Genomic DNA, 17,903 nt, shown 5'->3' on the forward strand with positions numbered 1-17,903 from the left:
GAAAGCATCTTTGAAGTCTCAGACCAATCACAAGCGCAGCGCCCGGTTCCTTCTTTCTTCCCAATAGATGATAAGGCTTATTCTTTTCTCATTTTTTCTAGTAAACATAAATTGATAGATGATTTTCTGGTAACTTGGGCGATTCAGGAAAGGTTCGTTTGCAACTTATATTCTTCTTTTTTCTTTTTTTCAGGTGACCGGAAAACTCCGTTTTCGGTTCGCCGATTTCCGATTGAACCGGTCATTTGAATGAATTTTGACTGGTTACGCTTGAAATAGTCTCTATATATCAACATCATCAAATTTTGAATAAATTAAATCGTAAATCTAATCCCAATTCCATGCCATGACTTTTTCACCTGTGCTCAAAATTTGTAGGACTTTTATCAAAATTTGAAGGTAAAACGGGGATTATAGTCTTGAATCCTGTCTTCCCTAATGGACTACTCGATGGGGGTCAAAAATTCAAATAGTTATTGAACTTTGCACAATAATTTCATTGACTTTAAAAGTTTTTTGAATCATCGTCGAACTTATTAAATCAATATCCCGTTTTGAATGCTATGAAAATAACTAATTGCATCTTAGTTGAGTTGAATAGTAGCCTGGAACGTCTCCCTCAAACCTTCATTCACGCATCAAACAATCAACATAGAAGTCAAAACTTGTTAATTCTCGGACGTGTCAAAGGCTTTCCCAAACCCCTCTGCTGGTGCATTTTAGCTTATAATTCGCTCCAGTCTATTAGCCTATATATATAAGCAGCAAATAAAATTTGAATCCACCTAACGAAATGAATTCAATTCCAATCCCAAGGCCATAAAATTCCCCATAAATTCTCAGAATCTGAATCTCATTTATGCAACGAGAAATCTCAATTCCTTCTGTAGAAATAAGAAATTTAATACTTATTTTGATCATTTGTATACCTTTCTATAATTATACAAAATAAACATAGGATAAATTTATATTCTTTAGCATTTATTGGATTTGATTCGTTATCCAACTATTCCGTAGTTCTCCGCTCCAGGTTTATACGGTACATATTCATATACAAGTGTTTCAATTTCTACTCTTTGTGTGCGTGTGTTTTTTGAAATTTTAGTTCGGTTATTGAAATTTTGGAGTAGTAGAATTGAGAATTGAAGATGAGGTTGTTGAAAGTTGCCACGTGTAATTTGAATCAATGGGCAATGGATTTTGATTGCAACGTGAGGAATATAAAAGAGTCCATTTTTAGGGCTAAAAAAGCCGGTGCAGTGATACGGCTTGGCCCAGAGCTTGAAATCACTGGCTATGGCTGTGAAGACCATTTCTTGGAACTTGATACCGTCACTCATGCGTAAGTATATGCTTACATGCATTCAAATTTGATTGAATATTTTTTGTGTCAATGTAGGTATGCTATCTTCCTTGGACGAATTTCGGTTTATAACACATAATTGAGTTGTTCAGAAAAGAAAAATGGAGAATTGAGCTCGAAAATAGTTAAAAAGTGGAATGAGGATTGCAAATTATGTTTAATTTGAATTTTATTTACAAAAATAAAAGTGGAATGATGAGACTGCTATAAAAATCTGTTTATGGACACTGAATTGCTTATAGTCTATAGAGTTATAGTTGTTCTTTATGCTAATATGTGAGCGTCTAGCATCAATTGGGAACTACTTTATAAATAATAGTATGACAACATTGTTGTCATTATTAAATGATTTTATGAACAGTATTGTTACTTTAGTAAATTGAGATTAATGCAACCCTTAGCTCAGTGGTCAGACATTGGGTTTGCTCCTCAGTGATTACCAGTTCGAGTCCTCTCAGAACCATTGAAGTGAGTAATCGACTGTAAATTTCAGGACCCCGTGGATTAGTCGAGGTGCGCGAAGCTCGCTCGGACATCTATGGTCATAAAAAAAGTAAATTGAGATTAATGCAACCTTTCTGAAATGGGGAATGATAATTCCAAAGCATGGTGTTACTACGGTTTTCTAGAAATATACTACTTCACTGTTATTTTGTTTCGTCTTTTTTCCATTTCTTTTCAAGACATTGTGAATTATTTGCAGGTGGGAGTGCTTAAAAGAACTATTGCTTGGTGATTGGACTGATGGCATATTTTGTAGTTTTGGTATGCCTGTTATCAAGGGGTCAGAGCGTTATAATTGTCAAGTGTTGTGCTTGAACAGAAAAATAGTGATGATACGCCCAAAGATGTGGCTTGCAAATGACGGAAACTACAGGGAACTTCGATGGTTTACAGCTTGGAAGCAAAAAGACCATCTTGAAGACTTTCTGCTCCCAATCGAAATATCAGAGTCTTTATCTCAGTTGACGGTGCCTTTTGGCTATGGTTATATTCAGTTTCTGGACACGTACGTTATAATATTTCTAGCGCCCTTGCTTATAACATTTTCCATGATTTAGTTTCAATATTAAAGCTGTTTGATCAATAATTGAATGTGAATGGATTAAGTAGCTATGTATGAATTTCACCATTGCAAATTTTCAATTTTTGATGGGGTAGAACTAGCAGATTATTAACCTTCTGTCATCTAATTGAATTAATATGAAGAGAAGATCAATGGAGATGCTGTGAGCATCCACATGTATTTAGACCAGAAGTTCTACTTTATTCTTTAACTTGTTTCTTATTCATTCTCAGTTCTATTTTACTGCGCATTTTTTTTTTTTGGCCTTTGGCATGTGTGACTGTATATACACGTGCCTCGATTCACGTATTCCCCAATTTTTTTTCTCATAACCTTTTTTCCTAATCTTCTAATACTTAGAATTTGTGTTCCCCTCAGAGCTGTTGCAGCTGAAGTTTGCGAGGAACTTTTTAGTCCTATTCCCCCTCATGCTGAGCTTGCATTGAATGGTGTTGAAGTTTTTATGAATGCCAGTGGAAGTCATCACCAGTTAAGAAAGCTTGATCTTCGCCTTCGTGCTTTTATAGGTGCTACACATACCCGTGGAGGAGTTTACATGTATAGTAATCAGCAAGGATGTGATGGTGGCCGCCTTTATTATGGTGGGAAGGATGCTCTTATTTTGTTTATCATATTACATACTCTGTTTATGAAACATATGCTGTTTTTATCTATTTACCTAGAAAGAATCAATTACAACAGTTAGTTTCAGCATTATCAGATTTCGTCTGGCCTTATTTTATTTTTTCCAAACGTGAAAACAAATTGAATTTTCAGGCTCTGTTGTTTGATAAATTAATGTTCCACAGATGGATGTTCTTGCGTTGTTGTGAATGGTGATATGGTTGCCCAAGGTTCCCAATTTTCCATGAAGGATGTAGAATTGGTGGTTGCTCAAATAGATCTAGATGCGGTATGCTGAAAATTCCATCCCTGTTATTCTTTAGAACCATAGGGGTTGATGTGCTCATTTGTTTTGGTAATAAAAAGCCTATAAATTGTTTAGTCACGCCTTGTAATACCAGCTAATTGGATTTTACCGGTTTGACTTCCTAGGGCATTTTGCTTTGTTTCCTCTCATTTATTCTCCATATAATGGTACTTCCTTGAGCAAGCATGATTTGTAACTTTTGTGCTATTACAAGCTGTGAATTCGGCACATGATATTGGGGATGATATGACCTGATTTATAAGAAGCCGTTAATATTCTAAATATATTTTATTGGGGATGCTATTCCAAAGCCAACCGGTAATGGGTGGCTAGAATAGCTTATTAATACTTTGATCAATAGTTCGCAGGCCAATTATGCACTCATGCTGCTCGCATATGTGCATATTCTAATATCTCAAGTTTTTGGCAATTGTAATCCATTATCCTTTATTTTTTATTTTTATGTAGTTTTAGCTGTCTCTGGTTTTTGATTCTTCATCTGATGGCAGGTTGCTAGTCTTAGAGGATCTATAAGTAGCTTTCAAGAACAAGCAAGCTGCAAACCAAGAGTATCCTCAGTAGCAGTACCTTACAAACTTTGCCAGTCTTTTAATCTCCAAATGTCACTCTCAAGTCCACTTAAGGTGAGCTCGTATGATGCTACCATGGTTGAAATCAAAAGAAATAAAACACAGACTTTTAGGAGGGTGTTTTAATTGCCTCATGCATATGCTTCTCGTTGGAGAGGATAAAGCTAGATACCTTACATGAAGGATCCAATATTAAATTTGCAATTATTCCACTTTTTGGGGTGAATGTATATTTAAAGAAAGATAGAAAAACACTAATTTTTTGAAAATTTCCTCCCATATTAGGAGGGTTGGGACGTCGGTAAGGAGCTATGATGCATGGACACTTTTATTAGGGTGGAAACACGTGTCGTGCCAAGTCGTGTCAGACCTTGACACTGAAAGACATGTATCTAACAAGCCACGTATCATGTCCAAGTTTTTTTATATATTTTTTAAATTGTCAATACTCGAGGGATACATTAGAGACACCCTTCGGGCAAGTGTTTGACATAACATGTCATGTCCTATATCAAAAATTTTGAAAATAAAGATATAAAATGTGAATTTAAAACTTTGGAGAATTAAAATCCACACGTCCCTGATGTTTTCATGACCTACATTTTCGAAAAATCAATTGTCGGCGTGTCATGTCATGTTTCCACGCACCTTAGATTAGGGGTGATGGGAGGTAGAGAGAACCGTGGAAATGAAAATATGTTTACAGGGCACTTTTGGCACTTATAAAGGGAATGGGCAGGATGTGGCATTATTCTGCTGAAGTGTGGCATCATTCAATCGATCTTGTGGCGTTCTAAGATAATTTCATTCTTTTTCTCATAGCTTCATTCTGGCAACCTTGCAATGCTAAATCTTATTTCTCCTATGCAGATTCAGTATCATTCTCCTGTAGAGGAAATAGCTTATGGACCTGGTTGCTGGTTATGGGATTATTTAAGACGAAGTGGTGCATCTGGTTTTTTGCTTCCACTTTCAGGTGGGGCCGATAGCTCCTCTGTTGCTGCTATAGTTGGTTGCATGTGCCAGCTTGTTGTAAAAGGTTAGTTTGTCTTCTAGCTTCTTTAACTGTCTATGCACCAAGGATCAAGCTTTTGATGAGTGATGTGCTTTGTTCTGTATGTTTTCTTTAATGATTTCAACACTTATGTACATGAATAAGATGATTGTATAATAATGTCCCTTTAACACTCGTCACTTATCTTGAACTTATTCTCTTAAACAGTATTCACATTATCAAAAGGCCGGAGGCTAGAAGTGGTGCATCTGGTTTTTTGCTTCCACTTTCAGGTGGGGCCGATAGCTCCTCTGTTGCTGCTATAGTTGGTTGCATGTGTCAGCTTGTTGTAAAAGGTTAGTTTTGGCTTCTAGTTTCTTTAACCGTCTATGCTCCAAGGATCAAGCTTTTGATGAGTGATGTGCTTTGTTCCGTAAGTTTTCTTTAGTGATTTCAACACTTGTGTGCATGAATGAGATGATTGTATAATAGTGTCCCTTTAACACTCATCGCTCTTGAACTTATTCTCTTAAACAGTATTCACATTATCAAAAGGCCGGAGGCTAAATAGGTTGTATTCGCAATAAGGTTCAGCAATGCATGACTGGAAGCTCATAGAGTTGTTAAGGGCTTGATTTGGGTGAATGCATATTTTTGTTCACTTGAAAGAGCAATTTATGATTATCACTGGCTATTTTGCAAGTCATTGGATTGATAACTAGCTGTCCACTACTCTTACCGTTTCTAATTGAAAAAGGAAAAATGTGATATTTTTGTTAAACAGACCAACGACAGGTATAATTTTAGTACATCTTTATGTGTCGCTGAATAGAACTATTTATATTCAAGTTTAATCTCCTGCTTGGCTGCAACTTTGAAAGTATTACCTGATAAGTTCCAAATATTTAATTAGTTTCTCTTAAAGAGGACAGAATGCACATTGATTAGAGAAAAATTATAGTATTTCATTATTTTTCCATACATTTTAAAATGGCTAAATTAGTGTTTGAATAGTTAAAGATGAACAGTGTTCAGTTGAGTACCGCTGTTTTCCAATACTTTGACATTGTTGTGTTTCTTGAAAATCTTCCAAAAAATGACTCCAATTTCAAGAGTGAGATTTGTATAATTAAAAGTAGTTTGACGAGTATTACTTTCCTACTGCAAATTGCCTGAAACATTCATACCTATTAGTTAACATATTCTGCATGTCATGTTTTGTTTACACTCCACTGATATGCAACGTGCAGAAATCACCAATGGAGATGAACAGGTCAAAGCTGATGCTATACGAATCGGCCATTACACTGGTGGACAATTTCCAACTGACAGCAAAGAATTTGCTAAACGCATATTCTACACAATTTTTATGGGATCTGAAAATAGGTAAGGACAAATGGGCAGAATTAATAGTCTAACTTTTACCACACTATGAAATGCTTAACATATTAAATTTTTTAGAGAAGAGTCACTTTAGTTTGAACAGTACCGGAGGTTTAAGACACTAATGATCTCATCCTCCTTGTTATTGTTACATTAAAGTTAAGAATTAGATTATATACTGGACAATCAACCAATGATATATTCTCTCTTATAGCTCTGATGTCACAAGAACCAGGGCAAAGGTGCTGGCTGATGAAATTGGGTCATGGCACCTTGATGTTTCTATAGATGGAGTAGTTTCTTCTCTGCTCTCTTTGTTTCAAACACTTACTGGAAAGCGACTGCGTTACAAGGTAGAGGATAAAATGTATATATTTTGTGTGCATGGACCTCTACAATTTTTAGTTTTCATGGCTGGTCATTAATTTTCTCCACAGGTAGATGGAGGATCCAATATTGAAAACTTGGGATTGCAAAACATACAGGCTCGCATCAGAATGGTCATAGCATTCATGCTAGCATCACTTTTGCCTTGGGTTCACAACAAACCTGGTTTTTATCTGGTCTTGGGTAGCTCCAATGTGGATGAAGGCTTACGTGGCTACCTAACAAAGGTACTTCAGATCTTACTTGCCGCCAAGAGAAATTTTTGGGTTGCGAGCATTGAACTTATTTGGACTTAATTTAGCCAGTTTATGAAAAAAAGAAACAATTAAGCATCAATCAGAATCAAGAAATGAAGCCCCTGTTTGGCAATATTAAATCATTTATAAATGGTCAAACTTCATTTTCAACAAGACATTCCAATGGCCCACAAGTACTATCCACTTATTCACCACTTATTTCTTATCCATTTATAAATTAATCCGTTTGTAAATTCTTCCAAAATGGAGGCAAAATTGTATCTGGCAAGGGGTATATGGGGCAGGCCTTTGCATTGTGCAATTCTGGATCTAGTTTTAGCTGGCTAACTTGATTCATAATCATGTTTATGAATATGACTAACATTGTGCATTGATAGCAATGTTTAACAATGATATGATTAATCTCATTCTAATAAGTTGTTTACCTATTAAATGCAGTATGATTGCAGTGCTGCTGATATAAATCCAATTGGAAGTATCAGCAAGCAGGATCTTCGAATATTTTTGAAATGGGCTGCTATCCATCTTGGTTATTCATCATTGGCAGAAGTTGAAGCTGCTCCTCCTACTGCTGAATTGGAGCCTATACGTTCCAACTACAGCCAGGTATTTATTAAAACCTGGCTTACGACTTGCTATTTTTTGAGTTGACGTACTTTTCCCTTTCAAAGCATGCTTTTGAAGGACTCTATATTCTTTTTTGTATCGTTCCCCCATCTGGTCATCATAGCTCATGATATTCTTGGCTAAGGGGGTGCTTGTTCTGTCCTTAGAAATCCTTTTGTGGGTCATCTGGCTGCTATATTTCAACTTCAGCACCATCGAAAAAAATTCATAGCTTGTCCTACATTTTGACATTGGCAGCACGAAAGTTTTATTTAGTTTGACATTGGCACCATCGAAAAAAAAGTTTTTTGTGGGTCATCTGGCTGCCATATTTCAACTTCAGCACCATCGAAAAAAATTCATAGCTTGTCCTACATTTTGACATTGGCAGCACGAAAGTTTTATGTAGAATGTGAATTTGTGTAAGTCTGATTGTTTTTTTCTGTTTGAACGTAGTTGGATGAAGTTGACATGGGAATGACCTACGAGGAACTCTCAGTATATGGAAGGATGCGTAAGATTTTCCGCTGTGGTCCTGTATCGATGTTTAAGGTTCGTGTCTAATATCTTAACTGTAAGAGACTTTCAATAAGTTAGCTTTCCATTGCCCCAACTTCATTTTTGCCTCTTGTGCAATAGCTCAATTGCCTCAGGCTGTCAGTACCCTAAAATTTCTTTTATGTAATAAGAAAAATACATTTATGCCCCACATATGACTTTTAAGCCAACGGCAAACATGTGGTGAATGGACGGATGTCTTGATTTCCAATATTCTAAGTAGTCTATTTTGTTCGTGGATAGGAACCTTATCTGCAAATTTAATTTCCTTGTAGTACTCAACTGTCAGATTGCTTGGAATATTTATTGTGGTCAATGTAATTAAATGACACGGTATGGCAGAATTTTTGTGGTATATGTATAATTTTTCATTATTTCGTTTTCCTGGCAGAATCTTTGTTATAGATGGGGTGCAAAATTGACTCCAGCAGAAGTTGCTGAGAAAGTGAAGCATTTCTCCAAGTACTATTCCATCAATAGACATAAAATGGCAGTCTTAACACCTTCCTATCACGCAGAGGTACTATTTGCAAGCCTAAAAGAGCATGTTTGGTTAAGCTTGAGAAAAGTATGTGCATCTTTTTCATAACTTTATATAGGAACATGTTTTTCTTATTTCTAACTAAAAATGTTGTTTATTTTGAAAGTAACTCTTACATTTCTTTCAAAATAAGTAATTTACGCATTGTCCGTTTTGACCAATAAAAAAAATATTTTTTTAGAACTTTCATATTCAGTTATAATTAAACAGTTTAACCTTAGTCAAAGATTATCGAGTCTAAAATATTGTGCATTTTCGATTTTGACCATGCGAAAGTTTAATTATGTAATAGCTAAACAAAGAAAGATTACACGCATTTGCAGAGTTATTCGCCAGAAGACAATAGGTTTGATCTACGCCAATTGCTGTACAATGCAAGGTGGCCATATCAATTCCGCAAGATTGATGAATTTGTAGACAATCTAAATGGTGATAAAGTCACTATTACAAAGTCAACTAACCAGGAAAATGCCGATGTTAATTCAGATGGTGGTATGGGTGTTGTGGCAGCAGGTTCCAACAATCCACGAGCTGGATTTTAGGTTCCCACTCAAACTTGGAACAAGTATCTCGTGGCATACATGGATAATTTACTGTCTTCTTTTCCATGCTTTTCATGTTGAATTTATCTATTATAATACAGAACAGGAATAATAATTTACTTGCATATTATATTAATGTCTGCCATTTTCTTATCTATAATGGTTCGGTTTCTGAAATAAGAGTACGAATACCCTTTTGCTTTGTGTGGCCTTCTCTTTATCAAACGTTGTTTGTAGGGTTGGACAAAACTCCTGAATCGAACTAGCCGAACCCAACTCGAACTGAGTGATTTTTCTTAAGTTAAATACCCGAGAACGGGTATCTAAATCGAGAACCGACGGATTCGGTTCGATTTTCGGTTCTAGGTCAAGAATTGAATAATCGAATCTCCCTAATTTTTAAATTTTATTTATTTTAAATAAAGTCAAATTATTTTATTTTTTTCTAAATAAATTTACTAACTAGTTAATTTAGCTCAAACTCAAAAATAAGATTTTCTTATTTCTAATTTTCAGTCCAAGTCCAACTTAATCAAATTAACCTACCTTTTACCAAAATCTGTTATTCTACTGTAGTGCTCTTTTTACTGTTCTGGATAAATTGAATTGAGCCTCAACAGCGTTTCTCTTAATTATTGTGAGCTTGCTATCTTTCTCTTTCTGTGATTTTAACAATCAAATTTATGAAGAACTCAACAAAGAGTTAAGATTGAACTATGTTATTTTGTAAGAGTTAAGATTAAATATGCCATTAGTTGAATTAATGTAACTTTGTAAATATTAAAAAAATTAATTATAGTACGGAACTTGGGAACTGAATGGAAATGAACCGAATTCGAACGGTTCTAAAATTAAATTTGGACCCGACAAGTCCATTTACTAAACACCCAAAAATTCCGAGCCGGTTCTGTTCTAACGAGAGCCGAACCGAATTGGACCATGTCCAGCCCTAGTTGTTTGACCAAGTGAGTTTGGAAGCGCCTTAAGGCTATTTGTTTACTTTAATACTTGTAGCCTACCCCTTATAAATATTTCGTTGCTTGCATGGCTGAATACAACCATCAGAGACGATTCTCAACCATTTGGATGCTTAATGAAGAAATAAAGGGGATTGTGAAAACTAAGTTTTCATTCATTCTTACATTCTCAATGATGCTATTTACTTGTTTAACTTGTAGTCTCAACCATTGCCCATCTTCATTTATAAGTGGAATGGCTTATGATAGGTAGTCAATTGGACAAATATCACGAGTTGTTACAAATGTAAGGAAGAAAAATGTTCACAAAAACAATTGAGAAAGAATAATGCTATTTAGTACCATTTATATTACAATATCTATTTAAATGACATTACATGATAGGCTCAATTAAATATATCAAATAATTTCACCTTTAATTGAATTTGTCACATTACGACACCTAAACTGGTATGCTAACACCAATAATGTTAGATAGCATTATTCATTGAGAAAACCAAAACATGAGGTATCATGTCTCTACATTAACTTGGAACTTGCATGATGTTGATCTTGTTAATCAACTGAAAGCTAGGGTTTGTTCTCTTTGTCATTTTCGAGCCGTTTTTTGTTTTCAATTTTTCAAAACAGTGAAAACGCGTTCTCTTTTTCATTTTCGAAAACGAATTTTTGAAAACAAAAAAAAAATTGCCTTGAAAACTCAAAACGTCTAAAAAGACGTTTTGACTGTTTTCAGGCCAAAACACGAGAACAGATGAAAACACGAAAAACGGACAGATCTCTATCCCGTAAGTGATGAGCTTCCTGTAAGTAAAAGCTTCTCTCTCTCACATATCCTCTCTCTCATGTAAGATTATCTAGAGCAGTTGTTCTCTAGGGTTTGCTCTGCCTTCCCATTCCTTTATTGTGGCAGATTGAAGAATCAAAGGCTCAATCGAAGGCTCATCCTCAAATCTAGGTATTTCTTTGGTGTTATTTTCTCAGATTTGAATTTTTTTTCCTTGGTTTTTAAAGCATTCTGTCATGGGCTCACTCAATTTATTTTTATTTATCTAGTTGGGCTTGTATGGTGGGCTAGCCCAAGCCCTTTTTGGTTATTATTTTGCTCTAGGGTTGTTGGAAGACAATGAAGAAGGGTCGAGTGTTGAATTGAAATTGGCTGCTGTCGTTCGTCTTCCCCCTTCCTCTACCATTCTTCTTCCTGTTTCTCTGCTGTTGTGTTCTTCTCGGCGTCTCTCTTTCTCTGGTATTCTTCTCTTCTCCTCCTGCTTCTCTATTTCTCCTGCTTTCTTCTATTTTTCTCATTTCTCCTTCTTCTCTTCTTCCTTCTATAAATCTGTCTTCCAAGTCTCTGTCTTTTCATCCTCTGCAGGTCTATCTATTTCTCTTTTGTATTTTGTTTTTTACTTGTAAGCCCTGCATTGTAATGGAAACATCAATTAAGGGAATGAATGGTTGATTTTGGTTGGACATAAACTGGTTCTAGTTTGTAATTTCAGTTTATATTCCTTCAATTTGAGTAATTACAATCTGTACTTTGCATCTTGATTTTATAATTGCTCATTATTGGTTGAATTTGGTTGGAAATTAATTGGTTTTGGTTGAAGTTGAACTCCAACCATAACACATTCAAGAGTATAATGGGATCATTTTGCTAGATCTATAAGAATAATAAAATGTTAGTATCATATCCATGGTTTCTGATGATTCTTGATTTGGGTCATTCGGAGAAGTCGATAAATGCTGTATTTTCTTGGTAGTTTCTCCTTTATTGTCATCCATTTTTCTCTAGAGAGGGACAGAACAAAAACCCATAAATATTTCTGTGTTTGTTTCTTTAAAGAGTCTCTGCAATTAGGCTAGCTAGGATTCTGAATTCAGAATGCTTTTGGACTTTGTTTTCTACGGGGTCATCAAAAGGGAAAGTTGATGGAAAGAAAAGTGATTGTTAAACATTTATTTGAAGCAGCAAAAAAAGGTCAAAATTGTGGAACCTGCAATGAGTAAGACGTTTCAATTACAGAGAGAGAGAGAGACAACAAGAATGAAACGTACAGCGTCTGAAAATATTTGTAACTAGATTCAATGTATGCTTGCCCCTATATTCTCCGTTTTTTTGGTTAATTTTGCAGTTCAGCCAGCTATACTCCTTTTAAAATATTTGCCTTTTCGAACATACTAATCTGTAGAATGATTTATCCTCAATCTGTAAGCTCAGATTCACTCCTTCTTTGTAATTTCACAATTGGGATTCTGATTTTGATTCTGATCTGAATCTTTTTATTTTTTTTGGGTTTGTGATTTTTTAACTTTTATCTTTTATCTTTTGGACCTTTGATTTCTTGATTGTGTTATCTTCCTATTGTGAGTTTGTTGACTATGTTGCAAAATATGAATTTATTTTTAATTGTGAGTTTGGTTTAGCTGAGTTATTGTTAGAACACTGTTGTGATTTTTGGGACATTTTTTCTGCTGGAGATCCATACATGGGTTTCGTGAATATGCTTTAAGTTTAATATAAATTATGACATCGATCTGAGTGATGGGTAAGGTTATTGGAGTTGATGGAATTCATAAATTCTATCCTATTTTGTGGAAAAACCATTATTTTGAATGAAACTCTTGATTGGAAATATGCAAAATGCCTGCTGTGGTTCAAGGAATTGATAAAACATGTAGATGTGTTGTTCTCTCTGTGGGTTCTGGTTACTGTTTACTTTAGACACTGATTTGCAGCATTTGAGTATAACAATTTGTACTTTAGTACTATGAGAGGGGAGTAGTATAATTTTTGACCCCGGAACTATGGCATCCCGTGCCAAGGGTACTCAGATATGTGGATAGATATGCAAACCTGGACCAATATACCTGTCTCTTGAGTATTGGGAGAAAAAACTGAATAAGAGGATTTTATGCAGGATAGACATTTATTGATCTGATAATTTATGCCTAAATTAGGCCATCATTTTGTCTTCTTGTAATTATCAAGTTCTTTTCTGAAGCCAATGAAGAAAATATACCTAAATACAATAATTCTTTCTTATGATTTTAGATATAAATTCGGGTTATCGGGCAACAATGCAGGCTTGCTCATGCTAATGGACAGGGGACCTCGTGTGGAGCAGTGGAGATGTCTTACAAGTACACAAGTGTAAAACCAATACTCTCTGCTCCTTATCCATCTGTGAAGAATATGGGCATCTATTTAAACGGAGAAAATGTTTGGTACACATAACTAGATAGGATTCGACCGAACAATGGACAAGATCATTAGCTCTTTTTCCTTTTCAATACTGTGAAGTACTATTCCTTTTTGCATGTGACACATTTATGTATGATTTCTCAATCAAAAGCAGATAGAACTTGGGACATTAATTGCACTTCCGAGTACTGCTTTGTATCTGTCTACTTTTGTCAAAAGATTTCATATTTCCAGTGAAATTTATTTAAGGACAATTGTGATTGGTGAGATATTAAGATTACCTTTCCAATGGTGCAGTTTTCATGATAGCTGGACGGTCTCGATTTGGAATATTCTCAGTGAAAACTCGTTTGGTTCAGTCAAGCTGGCCAGTTTCTATTTCTGTTTCTGTTTCTGTTTCAGTTTCGTCCTATTCTAGTCCAGTTTAGTTACAAATAATGAATGATCGATGAACCTATATTTTCTTCAGTTCAACGTCGTAATTTAGGAAAGAGCAGTGCAAAAACATGCTATAAGTATAGGGTTGTCTTCCTATAATTGACTGTTGTCAAAAATAGTTTCTGACACACAGCAAATCAGAGGAAGTCATCTTGTACAAAATCTGTGGAAAAAATCATGTATTTGAAGTGAGGGTATAAATCAAGTCTGAGTTAGGAAAAAAAAAGTAAAAAAATAAAACTAGAGAAAAGTTAAGCTTGAATAAAATATTATAAAAAGATATTCTCAAAATTTCAAAGTAAACGTGTTTTCCATTTTTAGTTTTTAGAAACAGTATTCAGAATCACAAAAAGAATGCATTTTCAGCAATTTCAAAACAGGCACTGAAAACAAAAAAAAACTTAAAATGAATTCAAAACTCAAAAACTGAAACACCAAGAGAACGGCCCCTAAGAGTTTTGGAGTATTGTCGAGGATAAAATCTCACATTATTAAACCTATGTTTGGTAGAAATTGAGCTCCTAATTGATTATCTTAAAATTTAAAAAACATAATTTTGAATAGTATTTTTTGAAGAATGTGATCTTAAAAAGGAAGAAAGTTATGAATTTAGTTATAGAATATTTTATCATGGGAATGTGATTGAAAATAAGTATGAAAAATATATTAGAGTAAAGTAAAGTAAAGGGAATCAAGTAGGTGCTTACCAAGAGCTCTGTTATCTTAGCTTAATCAGCTTAATGAAGTATTCGATAATTCTATGATCAAAATCCTCTCCTGCACAACAAATGAACTTTCAGCATCATTAAACCCAACAATAAGTCACAAAATTATCGTTCTAAGCCTTCCTTTTTGAAGTGCAAAATAATATATGTTGGACAATTTTTAAAGATAAAATCGAAACTTAATATGTTATCAATACATATTTCAGATTGCCGAATTGATCATACATCAAATTGATTTCTCAGCTATATCATAAAAGGACAATGTGTTCAAGGGGGGGTGTATTTGAATATATTACGTTTCGAACTTTTGACCTATAACTGCATGACACACTGCCACTTGCTACAGAAATATATCAGTCATTTTCGAAATATTGATTTTCTAATAAATGCAAAGATGGATATATTAGCAAGAAATATCTGTACGTCCAAGATGGGTGTCTCCATTCGTGGAAAGAACCTCAAAGACACCATTGTCAATGGTCAAGAATTTATATTTATTCCTCAATTTGGAAGCTGGTTCTTTATCTTCAATTGGAAAGTTTGTTCATGCTAGTATGCCCTGAATTTGATAAAAGTTACTACTTCCCAAGATTTAAAAGAGAAAATATTGTGCTGGAAAGGCTCAACTAAATGATGCAATTTTAGGCAGTGTTGTGCAACTTATGATGGAAACATACGGCCCTTTTTAATAATTACCAGCTTCCGCTTTTATATGAGCCAGTTAACGTTGTTGCGACCTGTTTATTAAAAAATGTACACGTGTCTCACTTTCATGGGAAAAAAACACATTGGGGCACTGAATATAGGATTTATACGAATACGTATGGCCATTTTCTAACCACTTGAGCTTTTAGATGAAATGGTTAACAAACCAAAAACAAACTTTAGAAGATGGAATTAACCAAGTGGTCTCACTGTCTAAATGCCAACTGGAAAGATTGATATGTATGGTTGTCAACAAGTAATTGTTATGTTATAACGCTACTGCTTCTCAATACGTCCTTGGCTTATGGTTTGATTGCTTTGGCTTCGGTGTTTGAATTGTTATTAATTCGCCAAATGATTTCATGAGTACTAAATTGACTAACCTTGTCTTATCAAACAGGTTGTCTATCAGCAATTTCTATTGCGAAGGAGGAGGCCACCAAATTGGGAACAGTCATTGGTATAGACCTTGGTACTACCTATTCCTATGTTGGTGTTTACAAGAATGGACATGTTGAAATCATAGCTACAAAGAATCAGGTGGCTGTCAACCCTGAAAGGACTATCTTTGATGTTAAAAGACTCATGGAAAGAAAGCAAATCTTTTTATTTAAATGTATTGATGTATTTTTTGTTGTACACTGCTTTTGTGATAAATTATTGATGAAAATCATAAATTATTTTTTGACAGGTTCGATAACAAGGAAGTTCAAAAGGATATGAAGCTCGTTCTTTACAAAATTGTCAACAAAGATGGAAAGCCATATAACCAAGTCAAAATTAAGGATGGGGAGACTAAAGTCTTCAGTCCTGAGGAAATCAGTGCTATGATTTTGACTAAGATGAAGGAAACAATAGAAGCATTTCTTGGGAAGAAAATTAAGGATGCTGTGGTAACAGTTCCCAGTAAGCTGTGATTGCATTGAATTATTTGATTATAATTACTTTTTATTTTGGGTTGTAACTGGCAGCATACCTCAACGATGCCCAGCGGCAGGCCTTTAAGGATGCTGGTGTAATTGCTGGGCTAAATGTAGAAAGAATTATCAATGAACCAACAGCAGCAGCAATTGCGTACGGTTTATATAAGAAAGGTGGCGAGAAGAACATCCTTGTCTTTGACCATAGTGGCGGAACCTTCGATGTCAGTATCTTGAGTATATAATGTCCACGGGACCACACCAGCAAAAACGATTTTTCCAATTACAGATTCACCATAAGTAGACGCAGAAGTTCATGATAAATAATATAAACTCATTAAAAACTCTCGAAATTCTAATCAGACCTAGGGATGTCAACGAACCGAGCCCGAGCCAAAAACTCGAGGCTCGAGCTCGGCTCGATTAAAATGGTCGAGCTTTTTTCCGAGCCGAGCAGAACTTTTGCTCGGGCAAAAAATTTCGGCTCGAGGCTTTCCAAGCTAAGCCGAAAAGGCTCTTTTTTACCTTTATATATATATATATATATCTTCTTTCTTAATTTGCTGCCTTTTAGGGCCTGCTTGGGAGTTTTTTTTCCACCAATTTTGACCAGTTTTGGGTGGGGTACCATTTATGATAGGTTGGAACAACCGAGAGGAAATCCCCCCATTGGTCACTGAACTTTGCCAAAATCTTCTAGGAGGTCATCGAACTTCAATAAGTCTCAAAATAGTCATTGAACTTTGCCAAAATCCCATAGGAGGTTACCGAACCTTCAAACGTCCCTGAATGGTCACTGAACTTTACAAAAGCTCCTGAGAGGTCACTAAACTAGTCATGCATGGAGTCTCAATTTGCAAAGTTGAGTGACCTCTTGAGGGACTTCGACAAAGTTCGATGACCATTTAAGGACATTTTAAAGTTTGGTGACTTCTTGGGGGATTTCGGCAAAGTTCAGTGACTATTTAGGGGCTAATTGAAGTTCGCTGACCTCCTAAAGATTTTGGCAAAGTTCATTGACCATTGGGGGGGGATTTCCTCGAAGAACCGGTGTTTGCAAGTTTTTTTGGGCACTGGTTTTGAGTGGTTTAAAAAACACTCAAAAACGGTGTAGTTCATTTTTGAGTGGCTTTCCCAACCTGCCAAATCGGCTGGTTTTGGCCGTTTCTCTTGTTTTATTCTAATTTTACCTTTTATAAAATAATTATTTCCATCCAATATATTTTGTTCAAAACAAAATTTTAAATTAAAATATATTAACTAAAATATATATATAATTTATAAAAATTATATTATAATAAAAAATACTTATAAGTAAAATATTACTTGTAAGATAAGAAAAATTATATTATAGTTCAAAATTAATTATAAGCAAAAATATTAAATTAAAATTTTAATTTAATATTTAATTTTTTAAATTAAATTTTAACTTATATGTAAAAAAGAAAAAAAAATCTATAAGTAAAATATCACTTATGAGTAAAACAAATTAATATAAAAGAAAACTTTACGAAGGGCATCTACGCAATCTTATAAAAGAAAACTCTCCAATCGTGAGTTGGAGAGTTTTAAAAAACGCTACTAAATCGCTCCGCTCATAAATGCTTGGAACCGCTACGTTAAAATAAGCTCATAACCGGTACAGTGAAACTCCCAAGCAGGCCTTTAAAGCAGCAAATGCCGCCTCTTTCAGTTGTTTTTTTTTTTTTGTAGCCTGT

At 34.9% G+C, this 17,903-nt stretch overlaps 3 protein-coding genes and 1 long non-coding RNA gene across 8 annotated transcripts in view; 3 read left to right on the top strand and 1 right to left on the bottom strand.

Annotated features, from left to right (window-relative positions):
- Window positions 1–641: 641 nt before the first annotated feature.
- On the top strand, window positions 642–9,415 carry LOC111368461 (glutamine-dependent NAD(+) synthetase-like). 4 transcript variants are annotated; one of them, XM_022989699.1, is made up of 15 exons: window positions 642–1,039; window positions 1,131–1,342; window positions 2,067–2,372; window positions 2,808–3,031; window positions 3,239–3,342; window positions 3,870–4,004; window positions 4,821–4,896; window positions 5,208–5,300; window positions 6,195–6,330; window positions 6,542–6,680; window positions 6,765–6,941; window positions 7,410–7,577; window positions 8,034–8,129; window positions 8,527–8,655; window positions 9,000–9,415. In XM_022989699.1, the coding sequence occupies exons 2-15, from the start codon at window positions 1,149–1,151 to the stop codon at window positions 9,216–9,218; spliced, it is 2,196 nt and encodes a 731-aa protein (XP_022845467.1). In that variant the 5' UTR covers window positions 642–1,039; window positions 1,131–1,148; the 3' UTR covers window positions 9,219–9,415. The 4 variants fall into 4 exon arrangements, with proteins under 4 accessions (XP_022845467.1, XP_022845465.1, XP_022845464.1 ...); XM_022989697.1 differs by having other exon boundaries at window positions 1,134–1,342; XM_022989696.1 differs by having other exon boundaries at window positions 642–1,342.
- A 1,805-nt stretch (window positions 9,416–11,220) lies between these two features.
- Window positions 11,221–13,677, top strand: LOC111368462. Of its 2 annotated transcripts, none has more exons than XR_002697992.1 (2): window positions 11,221–11,567; window positions 13,248–13,677. It is a non-coding gene; the product is annotated as an uncharacterized LOC111368462 (long non-coding RNA). The 2 variants fall into 2 exon arrangements; XR_002697993.1 differs by having other exon boundaries at window positions 11,221–11,441.
- A 1,277-nt stretch (window positions 13,678–14,954) lies between these two features.
- On the top strand, window positions 14,955–16,430 carry LOC111368906 (luminal-binding protein 4-like). The gene is made up of 4 exons (XM_022990415.1): window positions 14,955–15,039; window positions 15,666–15,861; window positions 15,957–16,171; window positions 16,237–16,430. The coding sequence occupies exons 1-4, from the start codon at window positions 14,955–14,957 to the stop codon at window positions 16,428–16,430; spliced, it is 690 nt and encodes a 229-aa protein (XP_022846183.1).
- Window positions 16,431–17,815: 1,385 nt separating this feature from the next.
- LOC111368907 overlaps window positions 17,816–17,903 on the bottom strand; it is a 4,089-nt gene continuing 4,001 nt past the window's right edge. Inside the window, exon 8 of the mRNA XM_022990416.1 lies at window positions 17,816–17,899. Coding sequence (XP_022846184.1) covers window positions 17,816–17,899 — 84 coding nt within the window. The remainder of the gene's footprint in view (window positions 17,900–17,903) is intronic.

Source organism: Olea europaea, chromosome 19, assembly GCF_002742605.1.
Source record: "Olea europaea var. sylvestris chromosome 19, O_europaea_v1, whole genome shotgun sequence".
Taxonomy (NCBI): Eukaryota; Viridiplantae; Streptophyta; class Magnoliopsida; order Lamiales; family Oleaceae; genus Olea; species Olea europaea.